Genomic DNA, 18,957 nt, shown 5'->3' with positions numbered 1-18,957 from the left:
GGCCTTCCTTCATGTCTTCCTGCTGTTTTACAAGACACACAGAGGGACCCAGACCGAAGGTTTGTGTGCCCCCCAAATCCATGAGTTGAGACCTAACACCCCAAGGTATGGTATTTGGAGGTATTTGGGCCTTTTGTAAAGTGATAAGGTCGTCATGAATGGGTTTAGTGTCCTTAATAAAAGACCCAGTGAGCTTTCTGCCATGTGAGGTTATATCGAAAATATGCCATCTATGAACTGGGATAGGCTTCCCAGGTGGCGCAAGTGGTAAAGAACCTGCCTGCCAATGAGGGAGACATAAGAGACGAGGTCAGGAAGATCCCCTGGAGGAGGGCATGGCAACCCACTCCAGTATTCTTGCCTGGAGAAGCCATGGATAGAGGACCCCGGTGGGCTACTCTTTGGCTGCAAAGAATCGGACACGACTGAAGAGACTTGGCACACACATGAACCAGGAAGTGGGGTGTCACCAGACAAAGAACCTGGTGACACCTAGAGCTGGGACGTCCAGCCTCCAGAACTATGAGAAATAAATTCCTCTTGTTTATAAGCCACCCAGCCTGTGGCATTCTGTTACAGCAGCCAGAACCGACCCAGACACTCCACACCACGCACTGTTCTAAGTGCTAAACTGCTCCAAACAAAGGGACAGTTTGAAATACAGTTTGAAAGTATGTTATTGGAGAATGCCTCCTCCCTCAAGACCACCTGTCTATTGCATATTTTGCTTTATTTCTAGGGGCAAGAGGTAGAAAGTTCCACCTCCGACAATTAACATTGTATTTCCCAGTGAAAGAGTTCAATATCAAGAGTAAAATTTGCATTTTCTTAACTTTTATTCAGATTTTCAGGATAAACATTTTCATTAACTCTTGCCAAATGACTATTAGGTACTGTAAAGGCATATTCATTTTTACTTCCTCTTGACCTTATTAATTTTCACCACATGCCCATAAAATTTTAGTAAACAGGTAATGTGTTATGGATTCTACTCTAAATCACCTTTTTGCTGTACCTAATCCTGTCTCATTCTAGCATTATCTCATTTATAGATACCTGAATTAATTTAAAAAAACTCAATAGATATGAGTAAAGGATTCATTTCCAATAAATTACTTTAAGTTGCCAAAAATTCTTTACCAAAGCATATATATAGGAGTTTTATCAATCGTGTATTACTAATAATTGTAATGATAATTTGTTGTTGTTGTTGTTCAGTCGCTAAGTCACGTCTGACTCTTTGCGAGCCCGTGGACTACAGCACACCAGCAGGCTTCCCTGTGCTTCACTGTCTCCTGGAGTTTGCTTAGATTCATGTCCATTGAAGTCGGTGATGCCAACCAGCCATCTCATCCTCTGCTGCCCTCTCCTTTTGCCTTCAGTCTTTCCCAGCATCAAGTCTTTTCCAGTAAGTCAGCTCTTTGCATCAGGTGGCCACAGTGTTGGAGCTTCGGCTTCAGCATCAGTCCTTCCAGTGAATATTCATTGTTGATTTCCTTTAGGATTGACTGTTTTGATCTCCTTGCAGTGCAAGGGACCCTTAAGAGTCTTCTCCAGCACATCAATTCAAAGGCATCAATTCTTTGGAGCTCAGCCTTCTTTATGGTCCAACTCTCACATCCATACATGACTACTGGAAAAACCATAGCTTTGACTAGACAGACCTTTGTGGACAAAGTATTGTCTTTGCTTTTAAACACACTGCCTAGATTGGTCATAGCTTTCCTTCCGAGGAGCAACCGTCTTTTAATTTCATGGCTGTAGTCACTGTCTGGAGTGATTTAACCCAGAAGAAAAAGTTTAACAGAACTTTCTAGTTATAGGGAAGTAAATACTAATTTAAATTTTATACATATTCTGTTGCAAAGTATGATAGGATTATCAATAAAAGACTCTCAAGTAGAAACATGTTACAACTTGACAAAATTCTGTGACAGATATGGATGGAAACAGGATTTTGAAGGAAAAACAAATCATGTTAAAATTTAGGTAAAATTTCTAATAAAATTTTATAACATTTACAGGATGTGGGAAACTACATCTCTTGCAACTATTAAACTTATTACAACAACAATACAGAATGTAGGGGCGGTAAAAGTTTTGTCAAATATTGGAGGGGGTAACTCTAACAGAAGGAAAAGAAGGCGTCAGAGGATAAGATGGTTGAATGGCATCACCGATGCAATGGACATGAACTTGGGCAAACTCTGGGAGGTCGTGAAGGACAGGGAGGCCTGGCATGCTCAGTTCATGGGGTCGCAAAGAGTCGGACACTACTGGACGACTGAACAAACACCACCACTCTAACAGATAATCGTACCCCCAAGGATCCTTGGAAGGGTTAAAAAGATGATAGCAGACGTTCAATAAGTAAAAGTGGCTCTACTTCCTTCATTGAAGTGAAGTCGCTCAGTCGTGTCCGACTCTTTGTGACCCCATGGACTGTAGCCTATTACGCTCCTCCGTCCATGGGATCTTACAGGCAAGAGTACTGGAATGGGTTGCCATTGCCTTCTCCAGAAAATCTTCCTGACCCAGGGATCGAACTGCTTTACTGTCTGAGCCACCAGGGAAGTCAGTCCCTGTGATTACTGAATTTAAATACTAAAATATTTCCTCTCTCAGTCATGGTGCTGGTGAAGGACTGGCGAACCAAGAGGCAAAGCGTGAAACCGCTGTACACCCTGCATGCCCCGTAGGAGCTGGGCCGCGGGGATGAGACTGTTGGCGGGAGGTCTGGCTTTTTTCTTCCTCCCCCAAAGCCTGAGGGTTCGGGTGTGTGTGGGCGCCCCAACTTCAGACACCCCCCCCCCCCCCCCCGCATCAAAGACCACATCTCAAACCTCATAGAAAGGGAGGTAGAGGGAGGTCATTACCTGGGCAGGTGCTCTGGAGCCCCGCCTCCCCGGCTTCAGCCCCGCCTCCCTAGTTTCAGCCCCGCCCCCCGGTTTCAGCCCCGCCTCCCCGGTTTCAGCCGCGCCCCATCCCCTGCCCCGCCTCGCCGGTTTCAGCCGCGCCCCATCCCTGCCCCGCCTCCCCGGCTTCAGCCCCGCCTCCCCGGCTTCAGCCCCGCCTCCCCGGCTTCAGCCCCGCCCCGCCGCACTCACGTACCGCGCGGTGAAGCGCGGGGAGACGGTGGGGCGGGGCGACGCTATCCGCAGAAAGGCCCAAGATTGGTGGACGGCTCGGAGGCGGGGGCGGGGCGACGCCGGCTCTTCCGGAAGGATCCGTGATTGGTGGGCGGGGCGGGGCGGGGCGGGGCGGGGCTGGCCCGTCCCGGGGGCGTGGCCGGGACACGTGGTGCGGAACCGGCGCTGCAGCTGCTGGCGGGTGAGCGGCCTTCCCCGGGTGGAGAGCCCCCTGAGGACGGCGGGAGCGGGAGGCGAGGCCAGGAATGTGGGGCCGTGGACCGCCTCCGGAGGAGCAAGAGAGGCCGGGCGCGGTTGGGGAGCCGCTGATGCCGGCCCGCCCCGTGGCCGTCCCAGATGGCAGGAGAGGGTGTTGGGTCAAAATGCAGCCCGTTCCGCTCGGAGGTTGGGGCTCTGGGGTTGCAGGGGGCGCGCCGGTCTGTCGACCCTCCCGCGGCGAGGCCCGCAGAGAAAGAAAGCCTGGCTCTTCCCGCGGAGCCCTTGGCGGAGGCCGAAGGTTGGTGCTGCGCCCGCGGGGCAGAGGCCCGGGGTCGGGGGTCTCTAGCCCCCTGCCCGCACTTGAGGCTGGGAGGTTGCTCTGAGGCAGCGTCCGCCTTCCCACCCGTCAGGTGCGGTGATGCTTGGTCCCCGGTCGGCCTGCACTGAGTCCTAGAGACCCTGGGCCTCGCGGGCAGGGCCTTCGACCCGCCCCCGCCGCACGCACGGGATCCTGGTGCTGACTCAGCGATCTGGTGGAGGTTTCTTCATGCCTTTGTCGTCCCTGGTATTGGCAGGGAGGAGTGGCCGAGAGTCATTTTGTAGACCTGTATGTTTGCGATTGGACAAACTAGAGGGTTCCGCCCCTGTTTTATAGTGGTTTTTACGCAGACTTGCAGCCACGATTATGGTGTGTGTGTAGTCCCTTCCTGTGTCTTGAGTTAATGCGGGACAGGATGGGGCGCTCATAACTGGAGGAACCTTTTGTAGGCGTCACTGGATGGTCCCGGGTGCTACCCTGTCACTCCTTCCTCTCACACTAATTCACTGCCGAGGCTGTTACTCCCTAGAACCTTAGATTTCAGGAGTGCAGTGTGCCTAGCACTCTTGGATTTGGTAATACTTACTTTTATTCCCTCCAGCTCAGCACTTTTACCCTCGTTAGTGGGGTTCTCAGGGGCATATAAAAGTGGTCCCATTTAATGGATTTGGTGCTGGCAGTAGTGAAACAGGAAAAACCCGAACTGTGAGTCGGAGGGAGAAATGGACCCGGCCCCACCTCTCTGCGTGAGCAGTTCAGAACAGCAGTAGCTTTTCACCGGCCCTGGTGAGGTGGCAGGCCCTGCCGAACAATCTGGTCTCTGTTTACTCTTCTTTGGTTAAAAAAAAAAATGCAGCTTTGATAGTTCCATCTTTGACTTTAGCTGGAAGGCCATTGCTTAATCGGGCCACAAAGAACATGGTATTAATAAGGATTTATCACAATGAGCGTGAGATCTGTGCTATTTAATGACCAGAAACTCAAATGAAAAGTACCTGACTTAGCGTATTTTCCTGCTAAATAGAATTTCTTTTGTGATTGAAAACTTTGACTTATGTGCAATGCCTCTGCATTTACGACCCTGTCATTGAGATAAAGGAGAAGGCAATGGCACCCCACTCCAGTACTCTTGCCTGGAAAATCCCATGGATGGAGGAGGCTGCTAGGCTGCAGTCCATGGGGTCGCTAGGAGTCGGACACAACTGAGTGACTTCACTTTCACTTTTCACTTTCACGTATTGGAGAAGGAAATGGTAACCAACTCCAGTATTCTTGCCTGGAGAATCCCAGGGACCCTGGAGCCTGGTAAACTGCCGTCTATGGGGTCACACAGAGTCGGACACAACTGAAGCAACTTAGCAGCAGCAGCATTAAGATAAGACCCTCAGCTGAAACAACCTGAGTTGGCTGGGAGGTGTGTGTGCTCTGTCACTGATGTTGGAAGAGGATTTTCCTTACTGAACTCTCACTGCACATCCACAGTCTGCTGCCAGGCTTCATGACTCTGAATTAAGTCCCTCGTCTGTTTAGAGCTCCTCGTGGCCCTGACGGTAAAGAATCTGCCTACAGTGCAGTAGACCAGGGTTCAATTTCTGGGCCAGGAAGATCCCCTAGAGAAGGGCCACCTACTCCAGTATTCTTGCCTGGAGAATCCCATTGACAGAGGAGCCTGGTGGGCTACAGTCCATGGAGTCGCAAAGAGTCGGACAGGACTGAGCAGCTAATACTTTCACTTCTTTCTGTTTAGATGTGACTTCAAAGTCCTAAACTGAGAAAAAGATACTCTTGAACTGCAGTGTGTCCATACACGGGTACTTGACTGGTGTCTTGCTCCAGAGATCAGTTAGTAGGGTCTTGTGACTCTGAGCTGCAGGTCTAAAATACTTCCCTTCGCTGTGGTGCTGAGTTTGCTCCCGGTCTCTGAGCTCGTCTCAGTCGCTGCTGAGGCTTGAATCTTGCCACGTGATGGAAGCTGAGTTGTCACTTGGAAGAAGCGGGGGGAACCCCTTCTGAAAGTCCCAGTTCCGGGATTTTCTTTATCTCATGTGAGTTCCAGTTTTTAAAGATGCCGACTCAAATGGCACCTTCTCCCCTGTGTCGGTAAGGTGGAGCAGGATGAGTTTGGTCTCCAGCAGGAGAAGCTGGACATTGGAAAATGCACCTGGCGAGTGGACGCTTGTGTTCCCTCACCAGGGAACAGGTTTGTGTGTCCTCATCCCAGTGGACTTTCACGTGCTGTCCTGGCCATTTCTGGACCTGTGTTGTCAGTTTCCTTAACCTAAACCCACGTTCCTCTCCTTGGATCTTGGGTGCTGTGCTGTTGGTTTGCGGTGTAGGGACACATGACATTTTTGCTGAGAGCCTTGGAGTAATTATTTCCTCTGTGGTAATAGTAAGTGGGAAGTTCTCTGTGTGCTTTGAGAGTAAAATTAAATTTTTTTAAAAAGTGTTAAGAACAGTGGTACATCAGTACTCCTGGAAAGTACCTGCTTTTAATTATATCAGATTGTCTTCAACTCAGGCCCTTGCTTCAGTTACCTGCCACTCTGTCACACAATTCCTGGGTACGTTTCTTTCTGGAAAAAAAAAAAAAAGGAAAGAAAGAAAGAATGGCGATCAGCCTGAGCCTCTGACTGCTTTCCCAAGCCATTCTCTGAGGACACTTCCTGGAGCCCTCGTGACGGCCGTGTCCTGTGCTGTCAGGGGCGGGGTGCAATTTATGATCCTGAACAAGTGCCTTCCGGGCCTGGGGATCAGTCGGGCCCTGTCTCGAGGCAGCACTAACAGGTTCTTCTTCTTTCCAGGAGTCTCCAGGGTCTGTGGTCTGGTTGAAAGATGTCGGCCCTCACCGCCCTGTTTAAGTACGTGGACGAAAATCAGGATCGGTATGTTAAGGTAAGAGAACGTTTAGTGACTATTCACGTTCAGTTTAATCCCGTAGGACCCAGAGAAACTTCAAAGGAGCTAATATGATTGATACTGTTCTAATCAAGTATTAAAAATGCTGTCTAGGCAGAGAAAGACAGATGCTAGTGTGATCTTACTTATATGTGGAATCTGAAAAAGGTGAACTCAGAGAAGCGGAGAGTCGAACCCTGGTTGCCAGGGACCGAGGGGTGGGGAGATGGGGGTTTGGCCTAAGGGTACCGACCTGTTACGAGATGAATAAGTTCTGGGTATCCAGGGCACTGCGTGATGAATATAGTTACCAGTACTCTGTTGTGTGTTTGAATAGATGTTAAGTCTTGTCTCCCCAAGCAAAAAAAAGGTAAATTGTGTATTGTCGAGAGGTCTTTTCCTCTGCTTTCTCATTACAGTATGTAAGTTACTCTTTCGGCTTTTGATAGAAACTCTTAATACATGTTTCTAGAAACAGCAAAGCTAATTCAGGATTTTTGTCTGTTCTTGTGGTAGATATAAAGAACTATCTTCCATTGCATGTTTCAAATGATTCAGTAATCTTGTATGTTAATCTGTTTCTTGATGTTAACGTAAAGAGCCATGCTTTAAAATCACCTTTGGTAGACATATTTCAGGTGAAATCTTTCCAGTTCTCATTTGAAAAATTCTGTTTCAGAGAACATGGCCATTCTCAGGATAATAAATAAGGCAACTTGGACTGTGAAGATATTGGGTATTTTCTGTATCTTTCAGTTTCAATTTTGTCAGATTCAGATATAAACGTGTTTATGAAACACATTTCATAAAAAAAACTTACACATCTTGCAACCACATCATGCTTGGTGGTTAATGGGTCTCCTGTCATTTTGTATGGTTCTTGGTATGGGGTCAGTGCAAACCGTCCTTATATCTGAAACAGAAAGCAGACATCACAGATCTCTTCCCCCATGTCTGGGCAGCAGGATCCAGATGGAGCGGACAGCTCTGTGGGCCTGAAAATGGCCCACCCGTGAGCGCCTTCATCCCTCCTGGAGCAACTTTTCCAAATCCCTTTTGCTTGTTCCCCACCCACAGAAGCTCGCGGAATGGGTGGCCATCCAGAGCGTGTCAGCATGGCCTGAGAAGAGAGACGAGATCCGCAGGATGATGGAGGTGGCGGCCGCCGACATCAAACAGCTGGGCGGCTCTGTGGAGCTGGTGGACATCGGGACCCAGAAGGTGGGCAGGATGGGGGCTTTCCTGGGAGGTTCCGTGGAGCTGCTGGGCATCGGGACCCAGAAGGTGGGCGGCGAGGCAGGCCGGGGGCTTTCCTGGGCAGCTCCGTGGAGCTTGTGGGCATCAGGACCTAGAAGGTGGGCCCTGGGGCTGGACGGGAGCTTTATTGAGGGGTTGGCAGGTCCTCACAAGTTCTGAAGGCTTTGCTGCAGATAAATCACTAGTCTTTATTGTGTCTTAATAACGTACGTGTTTGTTTATTTTCCATTGCGCTGGGCCTTGGTTGCTGTGCAGGCTCTTCTCTCGTTGTTGCACAGGCTTCTTACTGCGATAGCTTCTCTGGCTGCAGAGCACGGGCTTTAGGGCACACAGGCTTCAGTGGTTTCAGTTCCCAGACTCTGGGCACAGGCTCGGTAGTTGTGGCACACAGGCTTGGTTGTTCCATGGCATGTGGGATCTTGCAGGACCAGGGATTAAACTCGTGTCTCCCGCATTAGCAGGCAGGTTCTTTTACCACTGAGCCATCAGGGAAGCCCAACTCGCTGGTCTTTCAAACAAGCACAGGTGGCCTGATTTGGATGGTAAACTGGGTGGCTTCTTGAGTCTGAGTGCACCAAGATTCACAGTACCCATCATGTTCCTCCAGGGAGGGGAACTGTTGAGGGTTAGCCAAGAGGAAGCAAACAGAATGGCCCTTCCTACATGAGTTGAGGTTCCTCCCCCGAAGCCAGGCGGCCTTCAGACCAAGGTACACTCTACCCATTAGATGCAAAGCTAATGAAGACGCCCACTCACTCACACCCACTGTGTCCCCAGTGTCATGACTGATAAAACAGTGCTTTCTTCATGACTCGGTTCCTGAGAAAGAGAGACTTTATGTGTGGGGCACAGGGCTCAGCTGCATTCTAATGCAGGAATCTAACAGATTCCAACTCGAATGAGTAATCTCGCTGTGCAGTACCTTATTCTGCTGGTTTCGTTTCAGATGATGTCAGCCCCGTGTTAATTACATGTTTCGCGCCATGCATTATCAGCCTTTCTAATACTCCTTTATGTTGCAGGGCTGACTGGGTTTGGTTTATCTTGGTTCTCTTGTCTGATGATTTACGTGTCGGTTGAAATCACAGTCCTGGGATTTTAGGAGTGGGCGTTCAGCCTGGTCTGCTCTTCTCATAAATGGAAGGACCCGGAGGCTCGGACAGGCTCTGTCTCCCTGGGAAGAGAGCCTCCCATAGTAGGTCCATGGCAAAGGAGGTTACAGTCTGGGCCTTCCGATTCCAGTCCAGTTTGCATGTGAGACTTCTGCTCACCACAGACCGAATAGTTAATTTAAGGTTACTTAGGATTTATGTTGCAAATTCCTGGCACTTTCCCGACTCCTCACTGTGAGAGGACAGACCAGTATTCCTGGAGTTGTTTTCTGTTAGGAGCATACTTGTCTTGCTTCCTCTCCCTTTTTCCTAATACGCTAAAAAAAAAATCTAGGTGGCAAATAATTTTTAAGAGTTGTTACTTTAAAATAGGTGAAACTATTCCGACTGAGCGCTCACACCTTAGCAATGTATTTTTCCTGGAGAAGAAAATGGCAGCCTACTCCAGTGTCCTTGCCTGGAGAATCCCATGGACAGAGAAGCCTGGCGGGCTATGGTCCGTGGGGTTGCAAAGAGTCGGACACAACTGAGCATTTTTAAAGATCATCTTTTAAAAATTGAGCAAGCTGCCTGCAGTTATAAACATGATTGTCTCTGTGCTCTGGATTATGGGAACATATATTCTTGTTAATTATTGACTCAGTGGAACCATCTGATACTGAGCTCTGCAATAGAGGGTGATTGATGAGAACAGATACACTTGCCCGGGGCATGCTGATAGCACCTGCTGTAAACACCACTCTCTTTTTTTTTTTTTAATTGGTGTGAAGTTGCTTTCCAATGTTGTGTTGGTTTCTCCTGTACAGCAAAGTGAATCAGCTGTACGTACACATATATCCCTTCCGGTCACCGCAGAGCCCTGAGTTCCCTGCACTGTGCAGTGGGTTCTCAGGCGTTGCCTTGTCTGTGTATGGGAGACTGGGGTTAGCACCACACTCGACCGAGGACCATCCTCCATGGCCTCCCCTCCTCCCCCAGCTCCCTGATGGCTCCGAGATCCCACTTCCGCCCATTTTACTTGGCAAGCTGGGCTCTGACCCGCAGAAGAAGACGGTGTGCATCTATGGCCACCTGGACGTGCAGCCGGCAGCCCTGGAGGACGGCTGGGACAGCGAGCCCTTCACCCTGGTGGAGCGAGACGGTAGGCTGCTCCCTGGAGGAGGGGGACCTGTACCACACTGGCTTTGGGAAGTGCAGCCCAGCCTCTCAGTTGCCATCTTTCCAGAACCAGCTGTTTTCACAGAACCTAGAAATCGGGTTCTGGAAGCTTCACATCTGTGCTCCATCCTTGAAACCCCAGGAAGTCTTCCTTTCCCAACAGAGCCTGGTCTCCGTGGCCTTGGGCACACTGGGCTTCCTGCGCCTGCCGCCGCTTTCCCAGGAAGCCTGGCCTGAGCCAGCATGGCCCCAACCTGGGACCTGAATCCAGCCCGACTCTAGGGGAAGAGTCAGCATTTCCCCGACCCCCGACCCTGCCCCACCTTCATCTCTGAACATTGACTTTTCCGCATGGGACGTGGCCTTTTGCCCTGTGGAGCAGCCCCCTCGTGTGTACCTTGTCCCCTTGGGCTGACTCCAGGCTGTCTTTAATTGAAACCTTTCCTTGGGACATGTTGCGTTCCTATTGAAGCCTCTCCAGCGGCGCAGGGGCAGTCAGGTCATCACAGCTCACGTGGTCCCTGCGGTGCACTTGCCATCTTGTCCCCAATTGAGGGCCTGGACCCGCCCGCACTCTGAGCACCCCTCCTCTCATCCCCTCCCAGCCACTCCCAGTGGTACCCTGCTCCGCACCCTGCCCTGGGCACCCAGAGGTCACTCTCATCTCACCCTGCTCATCTGCCTTCCCCCGCCCAGCCCCGCCTGTGACCAGCACCCAGTGAACATGCTGATTGCTATTCCAGGCAAACTGTACGGGAGGGGAGCCACCGATGACAAGGGGCCGGTGGCCGGCTGGATCAACGCCCTGGAAGCCTTCCAGAAAACCAAGCAGGTATGCCGCCTGCGCCCTGCCACCCCCATTCACCTGTTCCATCTGGTGGTGCCCAGTGGGGCCTTTTGTTCCCAGAACAGCATAAAGATCAAAGATCACACTCCCCGCCCCCTGTCCCGGAGCGGGATCAGTGCAGTGGGGCCACGTTCCGCTTCATAGACTATTTTCTAGTTTTAGGAAACACTGAAGATGCAGTGGTTTATGGTTGTTCTAAGGTCACCCCATTGGTGACTCAGCAGGGACCCAGCCAGCAGGGGAGGCGAGAGCTCCGGGCACGGACTGTGCCTGGGAAGGGGTGCTCACCAGCAGGGGACCCAGGCTGTGATGGGACCGAGGCTGTGATAGCGGGCAGACCCCTTACTTCCTGTTATTCTCTTAATCCAGTCCTCTCGCCTGGAGAATCCCAGGGACGGGGGAGCCTGGTGGGCTGCAGTCCATGGGGTCTCTAAGAGTTGGACACGATTGGGCAACTTTACTTGCGCTTTTCACTTTCATGCATTGGAGAAGGAAATGGCAACCCACTCCAGTGTTCTTGCCTGGAGAATCCCCGGGACCAGGAAGCCTGCTGGGCTGCCGTCTATGGGGTCGCACAGAGTCGGACACGACTGAAGCGACTTAGCAGCAGCAGCAGCAGTTGTGATCATAACATATAGACAGTTTCTGCATCTTGCTCTTATCTTGCGATGAGATAAGACAAGCGTTTTTGTCAGGACGTGGAGGGGTAGATCTGAAAAGGGTCCAAGTGTGCTGTGCTCAGGGGCCCTGGGGTCTGTGGTGGCGGAGAGGAGCGGCGTCTGTTCCAAGACCCAGCCCCCAGCGCATCTCTGTTCCCCTGGAGAGGTGGAGGGGCGGGGCGTGCGGTGAGCGGCGCTTCCGGGGGCGGCTCTGAACTGGGACCCCAGCGCTGCCTCTCAAAGTCACTGTCGGCTCTGGAGAAGGAGGGCCCGCGGTGGGTGGAGGGCCCGGCCCTGCGGGAGGAAGGCACCCGCTCACTCCTTCCAGGGGTGCACGGCGTGGCCATCACGGTGCGAACGGAGGCTCCTGCCGGGTTTGTGTCCCGGCCTCTGTCTTCAAGCAGCTCCGCTTTGCCAGAGACACCTGATCTGTGCTGGGTAACCACAGAAACCCTGCAAGTGGGCCGCGCGATCGGGCTGGGGGCCCCTGGGAGCAGTCCTTCCAGGTGACTGGCCGGGGCCAGGCCATGTCCCGGCAGCCCAGCGCTGGGGCGGAGCGTCTCTGCCAGCCCCCACTGCCCACCCCGCGGTCATCGCGGGGAAAGTCAGTCGGGTATTTGAAATGGACGATCTCACAACACTGGTGGCTTCCTGTCCACTGTTCTAAGAAATAAAGTCCGTGCGCGCTGATTGCCTCCTTCACCGCCCCCTCCCAGGAAGTCCCCGTCAACGTCCGCTTCTGCCTGGAGGGCATGGAGGAGTCGGGCTCCGAGGGCCTGGATGCGCTGATCTTCGCCCAGAAGGACGCGTTCTTCAAGGACGTGGACTACGTGTGCATCTCCGACAACTACTGGCTGGGCAAGAACAAGCCCTGCATCACCTACGGGCTTCGGGGCATCTGCTACTTCTTCATCGAGGTGCGCGGGCCGCGCCTCCCCCGGGAGGGGCTCCGGGAGGGGCTCTGGTTGCTGCAGCCTTGTGATTTAGGGAGTGCCTGGCCAGGCCTCTGGGGCAGCAAACTTCGATTTCGGAGCGTGCCCTGTGAGCGTCCTCTGCCAGCTCTCCCACAGCGGGGTGAGGGCGAGGTCCCGAGAGCAGCCCACAGAGTGGCTGTGTGTCCGCAGGTGGAATGCAGCGACAAGGACCTGCACTCGGGCGTGTACGGCGGCTCGGTGCACGAGGCCATGACTGACCTCATCATTCTGATGGGTGAGCTCGGGTGGGCCCCTGCAGCGACTCGGGGGTCTTCTCTCCCTCCCTCTCTGGCTGCTCCCTCTAACAGGCCCAAGTGGTTCATGTCTGCCCCCCTTTCCCTCCCCACCCGCTTCCCCCGGTCACCAGACCCCGCCTCGGGTCCCTAGAATCACAGCCATCTTTGCCCTGGCTGCGGTGGTGTTTCACCTTCCTGCAGGGGGTTGCTCCGGTCCAGTTGGCTGTCACTGGCCACAGCGGGTCTCCTGTGGGTCTCTCTCACAGCCCCACCTGGCACCCGACCCACCCACCGTGTGCTGAGTCCCGTTTTCCTCCCGGGTGGGCAGTGTGTGCTGTACGTGAAGTCAATTTTCCTGGGCCTGGAGTCAGCTCTGTATCACTGGGTTTTCCCTCCTAGGCCTGGGAGTAGGTGGCTTCTTAGGGAACATGCATTAGAAAGGAAACACAGGCCTGACGGTGGGTGGGCCACAGGAGCCAGTTTGCTCTGTGTCTCCTGCCCTGTGACCGTGGGTGGTTCCCCTGCCCTCCCGGTGGTGATTAAACAGGAGGCGGCCCCACGCCCTCCTGGGTTGTCACAGTAACAGATGACAGGCGGCCCAGGTGCTCAGCCGGGCCTGGGGGCTGCTGCCGGCTCCCACTCACCCCTGCTTGCGCACCGCCCAGGCTGCCTGATGGACAAGAAGGGGAAGATCCTCATCCCAGGCATCAGTGAGGCCGTGGCCCCTGTGACTGAGGAGGAGCTGGAGCTCTACGACAAGATCGACTTTGACCTGGAGGAGTATGCCAGGGACGTGGGCGCCAGGACCCTCCTGCACGGCTGCAAGGTGCCCCCCACCTGCCAGGCTCGCAGTGCGTGTGGCCCTGGGGGAGGCGGCTGCAGGCTGGACAGACCCGGGCATACCCCGGACACATGAGCGCCAGATGCTGCCAACATCAGCGGGCAACATGTGCCAGGCAGGGAGCTCTGTGAGGTGTCAGACCGCTGTGCCACCCCGGGGACCAGGGCACCTGCAGTGGGGGAGCTTCTCCTGGCTTGCATATGCTGGGAAACAGCCCATCTGCCCAGGGGTGTCTCACTGTTCCTTGGAGAGCTGGGTGCCAAGGTGAAGGCTGATTGCACAGAACATTTACTTATCTGTTGGGAGAATCAGGTCTGGATATAAATTCCAGCTCTAAGTACCTGCAGCCACAGGCCCTGCGGAAGCAAGAGGAGCTCGCCAGGCGCCTTGTGGGCCAGCTCACCCAGCGGCCCTGCTAGGTCGGTGCCACCTCCCTCTGGGCGTGCGGTCCCCCAGCCGCCTGATCTCCCCTGCGAGCAGCTGGTGCTGACTCCTGACCCACCGTGCTGACTGCTGTTGGCAGTGCTGTCCCCTGACAGGCTGGTGCTGACCCCCAAGCCACAGTGGGGACCCCTGACCCACAGTGGGGACCCCTGACCAGCCAGTGGGGATGCCTTGCCAGCCAGTGCTTACCCCTGACCGTCTCTCTGCAGAAGGACATCCTGATGCACAGATGGCGCTACCCATCCCTGTCTCTCCACGGCATCGAAGGTGCCTTCTCCGGGTCAGGGGCCAAGACCGTGATTCCACGCAAGGTGGTCGGCAAGTTCTCCATCCGACTCGTCCCGAACATGACTCCGGAAGTGGTCAGCAAGCAGGCATGTGGATGCGGGGGTGCGAGGAGTGCTGCTGTGCCCGAGGAGATGGTCACTGAGGGCCCCAGGGGCCCCCCGACAGGGAAGGGTGCTCCCCAGCTCAGACATCACTAGAATAAGCAGGTCAGATCCTAATCAGAGATAAAGGCCAAATAAAACAGCATCCCCTGTGCACAACCTTTGTCCCTGCTGAGGTGTGCTAAAATCTGACCTGTGACCTCATTCTAAGGCTTTGAAGCAAAGGCTGACTTTGGGCTGAATGTGTTGTGGTGAGAGTCCAGGGTCTGGTCTGTGGTGAGCAACAGAGGGGGCTGGGGGTCCAGAGGGGAGAGGGCTTGGGGAGGAGATGAGACCCAGTGTTCACCTGTAGACTCACTGTAGACCCAGTGTAGACCCTCATAGACCCTGTGTAGACCCTCATAGACCCCATGGAGACCCCTCATGGACCCCGTGTAGACCCTCACAGACCTCGGGTAGACCCCTCACAGACCCAGTGTAGACCCTCAGAGACCCAGTGTAGACCCTCATAGACCCAGTGTAGACCCTCATAGACCCTGTGTAGACCCTCATAGACCCAGTGTAGACCCTCATAGACCCTGTGTAGACCCTCATAGACCCAGTGTAGACCCTCATAGACCCTGTGTAGACCCTCATAGACCCAGTGTAGACCCTCATAGACCCTGTGTAGACCCTCATAGACCCAGTGTAGACCCTCATAGACCCTGTGTAGACCCTCATAGACCCTCTGTAGACCCTCATAGACTCCATGGAGACCCCTCATAGACCCTGTGTAGACCCTCATAGACCCAGTGTAGACCCTCATAGACCCAGTGTAGACCCTCATAGACTCAGTGTAGACCCTCATAGACCCAGTGTAGACCCTCATAGACTCCATGGAGACCCCTCATAGACCCTGTGTAGACCCTCATAGACCCAGTGTAGACCCTCATAGACCCTGTGTAGACCCTCATAGACCCAGTGTAGACCCTCATAGACTCCATGGAGACCCCTCATAGACCCAGTGTAGACCCTCATAGACCCTGTGTAGACCCTCATAGACCCAGTGTAGACCCTCATAGACCCAGTGTAGACCCTCAGAGACCCAGTGTAGACCCTCAGAGACCCAGTGTAGACCCTCATAGACCCTGTGTAGACCCTCATAGACCCAGTGTAGACCCTCAGAGACCCAGTGTAGACCCTCAGAGACCCAGTGTAGACCCTCATAGACCCTGTGTAGACCCTCATAGACCCAGTGTAGACCCTCATAGGCCCAGTGTAGACCCTCATAGACCCTGTGTAGACCCTCATAGACCCAGTGTAGACCCTCATAGACCCTGTGTAGACCCTCATAGACCCTGTGTAGACCCTCATAGACCCTGTGTAGACCCTCATAGACCCAGTGTAGACCCTCATAGACCCAGTGTAGACCCTCATAGACTCCATGGAGACCCCTCATAGACCCTGTGTAGACCCTCATAGACCCAGTGTAGACCCTCATAGACCCTGTGTAGACCCTCATAGACCCAGTGTAGACCCTCATAGACTCCATGGAGACCCCTCATAGACCCAGTGTAGACCCTCATAGACCCTGTGTAGACCCTCATAGACCCAGTGTAGACCCTCATAGACCCAGTGTAGACCCTCAGAGACCCAGTGTAGACCCTCAGAGACCCAGTGTAGACCCTCATAGACCCTGTGTAGACCCTCAGAGACCCAGTGTAGACCCTCATAGACCCTGTGTAGACCCTCATAGACCCTGTGTAGACCCTCATAGACCCAGTGTAGACCCTCATAGACCCTGTGTAGACCCTCATAGACCCAGTGTAGACCCTCATAGACCCTGTGTAGACCCTCATAGACCCAGTGTAGACCCTCATAGACCCTGTGTAGACCCTCATAGACCCTGTGTAGACCCTCATAGACCCTGTGTAGACCCTCATAGACCCAGTGTAGACCCTCATAGACCCTGTGTAGACCCTCATAGACCCTGTGTAGACCCTCATAGACCCAGTGTAGACCCTCATAGACCCTGTGTAGACCCTCATAGACCCTGTGTAGACCCTCATAGACCCAGTGTAGACCCTCATAGACCCTGTGTAGACCCTCATAGACCCTGTGTAGACCCTCATAGACCCTGTGTAGACCCTCATAGACCCAGTGTAGACCCTCATAGACCCAGTGTAGACCCTCATAGACTCCATGGAGACCCCTCATAGACCCTGTGTAGACCCTCATAGACCCAGTGTAGACCCTCATAGACCCTGTGTAGACCCTCATAGACCCAGTGTAGACCCTCATAGACCCAGTGTAGACCCTCATAGACTCCATGGAGACCCCTCATAGACCCTGTGTAGACCCTCATAGACCCAGTGTAGACCCTCATAGACCCTGTGTAGACCCTCATAGACCCAGTGTAGACCCTCATAGACTCCATGGAGACCCCTCATAGACCCAGTGTAGACCCTCATAGACCCTGTGTAGACCCTCATAGACCCAGTGTAGACCCTCATAGACCCAGTGTAGACCCTCATAGACCCAGTGTAGACCCTCATAGACCCAGTGTAGACCCCTCATAGACCCTGTGTAGACCCTCATAGACCCAGTGTAGACCCTCATAGACTCCATGGAGACCCCTCATAGACCCTGTGTAGACCCTCATAGACCCAGTGTAGACCCTCACAGACCCCGTGTAGACCCTCATAGACCCCGTGGAGATCTGCCCCCTGGAGATTTGTCTCTGGAATGAACCCCCAGCCCTGGACCAGAGTCCAGGTTTGTGAGACGTTGTCCCTCCTGTCTGTGGTTCAGGTTACAAGCTACTTGACCAAGAAGTTTGCTGAGCTTCACAGTCCCAACAAGTTCAAGGTGTACATGGGCCACGGCGGGAAGCCCTGGGTGTCCGACTTCAACCACCCTCACTACCTGGCTGGGAGGAGGGCCCTGAAGACAGGTGGGACGCGCCCCTGGGGGCGGGCGGGTGCTGAGGTTCCCTGTGCGGGCTGGGCCATGCTGCCTCCCACCCTGGAAGCAGAGCCGCTTGCAGAGGGCCTGGGCTCAGGGTTGCTGGGCGGTGGATATGTGGTGGGCCCCTAAAGCTCGGTTTCTTTTGTTCCGCCCTCCTCAGTGTTTGGCATCGAGCCGGACTTAACCAGGGAAGGCGGCAGCATCCCGGTGACACTGACGTTCCAAGAGGCCACGGGCAAGAACGTCATGCTGCTGCCCGTGGGCTCGGCGGACGATGGAGCGCACTCCCAGAACGAGAAGCTCAACCGGTGAGCACGGAAGAGGGGCTGACTGCAGGGCGCGGGCTGCTGAGAGCAGAGACAGACCCTGCCCGAGGGCTGGGGGCGAGGCCAGAGCCCTGGGTGTTAGGACGCAAGGTGGAGACCTCGGCCCAGACATGGGCGCCTGTGGCCGAAGAGAGGCGCTGCACTGAGTCCTGGTGGGAGCCCGCACATCCAGGAGGCCAGGATCAGGGCTGGTCCCGATGGGGTGCTGGGCTGGGCTTGAGAACCAACCGGGACCAGAGCATTTGGGGCCAGCAAGCCAGGGCGCCGGGCATCTGCTCCCGGAAGGAATGCGTGGGCCCAGAGCTCGGGCGTGTCACTGACCCCCGTTCCTCTCGGCCAGGCGCAACTACATCGAGGGGACCAAGATGCTGGCCGCGTACCTGTACGAAGTCTCCCAGCTGAAGGACTGAGCACCGCCCCGCCATCCCCACGCGCTCCCCCGCCTCTCTCGGGACCGCCCGCCGCTCCACCCCTCTGTCAGATTCTGCAGACTTCCAGCGCGGATGTGAGAGCCCCCGCCCCGTCTCAGGATGGAGTAGCCTCTACTGGCCGTGATAAGCGGTCAGGCCCAGGGCCTGTCAGCGACCCTGGATGAGCTGACTGCGCCCCGGTGGTCAGCGTGCCATGGTCTCCAGAAGGTAGCACATGTTCCTCCATAGAAAGTGCTGGATGGCGTCCACCAGGGCTGAAGAGGGGATTCAGGGTCTCCTGGCCCTGCCTCTGTCCCCAAGTCATGGTCGTGCCCGCTCGGAGCGTCCTGTCCCAGAGCCTGGGGCCTCGACGGCAGCCGTCCTGATCTGAGCTGTCTCGGGCACATCCTGTCCTGTTCTCAAAATCTTACCCGTTACGATGTTCCATCTCTGTATTAAAATCCTTCAAAACCTAAACCTGAGCCAGAGGGTTATTTGGTCTCAGTCTGTGTTGCCAGAATTAACAATAAAAGTGGAGCCTCCAGAGGAATGACTGCCTGCGCAGCTCACTCCACGCAGCCCGGTGTCTGTGGGAACTGGCCGCAGGGGAGGAGGCGCGGCGGGGGCGGGGGCGGGGGCGGGGGCGGGGGCGGGGGAGGAGACGCGGCGGGGGCGGGGGCGGGGGCGGGGGCGGGGGCGGGGGCCCACCCACCCCGCCTGCCTCTGCCGCCCCTGGCCGCCGGTGAGCTCTGTCCCGAGAACACAGAGGAACCGAACATCTAGCGTTAGAGCAA

General features: G+C 54.5%; 1 protein-coding gene across 2 annotated transcripts; it reads left to right on the top strand.

Annotated features, from left to right (window-relative positions):
• The first annotated feature begins 3,281 nt into the window (after positions 1-3,281).
• On the top strand, positions 3,282-18,631 carry CNDP2 (carnosine dipeptidase 2). Of its 2 annotated transcripts, none has more exons than XM_052660439.1 (12): positions 3,282-3,330; positions 6,471-6,561; positions 7,642-7,785; positions 9,912-10,074; positions 10,835-10,923; positions 12,314-12,514; positions 12,722-12,806; positions 13,473-13,633; positions 14,302-14,466; positions 17,272-17,413; positions 17,588-17,735; positions 18,094-18,631. In XM_052660439.1, exons 2-12 carry the CDS (start codon positions 6,502-6,504, stop codon positions 18,161-18,163), a joined length of 1,428 nt encoding a protein of 475 aa, XP_052516399.1. In that variant the 5' UTR covers positions 3,282-3,330; positions 6,471-6,501; the 3' UTR covers positions 18,164-18,631. The 2 variants fall into 2 exon arrangements, with proteins under 2 accessions (XP_052516399.1, XP_052516398.1); XM_052660438.1 differs by lacking the exon at positions 3,282-3,330 and adding an exon at positions 3,518-3,645.
• The last annotated feature ends 326 nt before the right edge of the window (positions 18,632-18,957 follow it).

This window comes from Budorcas taxicolor, chromosome 22 (genome assembly GCF_023091745.1).
Source record: "Budorcas taxicolor isolate Tak-1 chromosome 22, Takin1.1, whole genome shotgun sequence".
NCBI classification, from domain to species: domain Eukaryota; kingdom Metazoa; phylum Chordata; class Mammalia; order Artiodactyla; family Bovidae; genus Budorcas; species Budorcas taxicolor.
Note: the sequence above shows the minus strand (reverse complement) of the source record. Positions and strands in the feature narration are given on the sequence as shown.

Bases quoted from the DNA above. Each gene is read 5' to 3' on its own strand.
- CNDP2 (XM_052660439.1), top strand. From the start codon at position 6,502: ATGTCGGCCCTCACCGCCCTGTTTAAGTACGTGGACGAAAATCAGGAT. The intron at 12,807-13,472 runs GTGAGCTCGGGT...CGCACCGCCCAG, and splicing joins TGACCTCATCATTCTGATGG to GCTGCCTGATGGACAAGAAG. The intron at 13,634-14,301 runs GTGCCCCCCACC...GTCTCTCTGCAG, and splicing joins CCCTCCTGCACGGCTGCAAG to AAGGACATCCTGATGCACAG.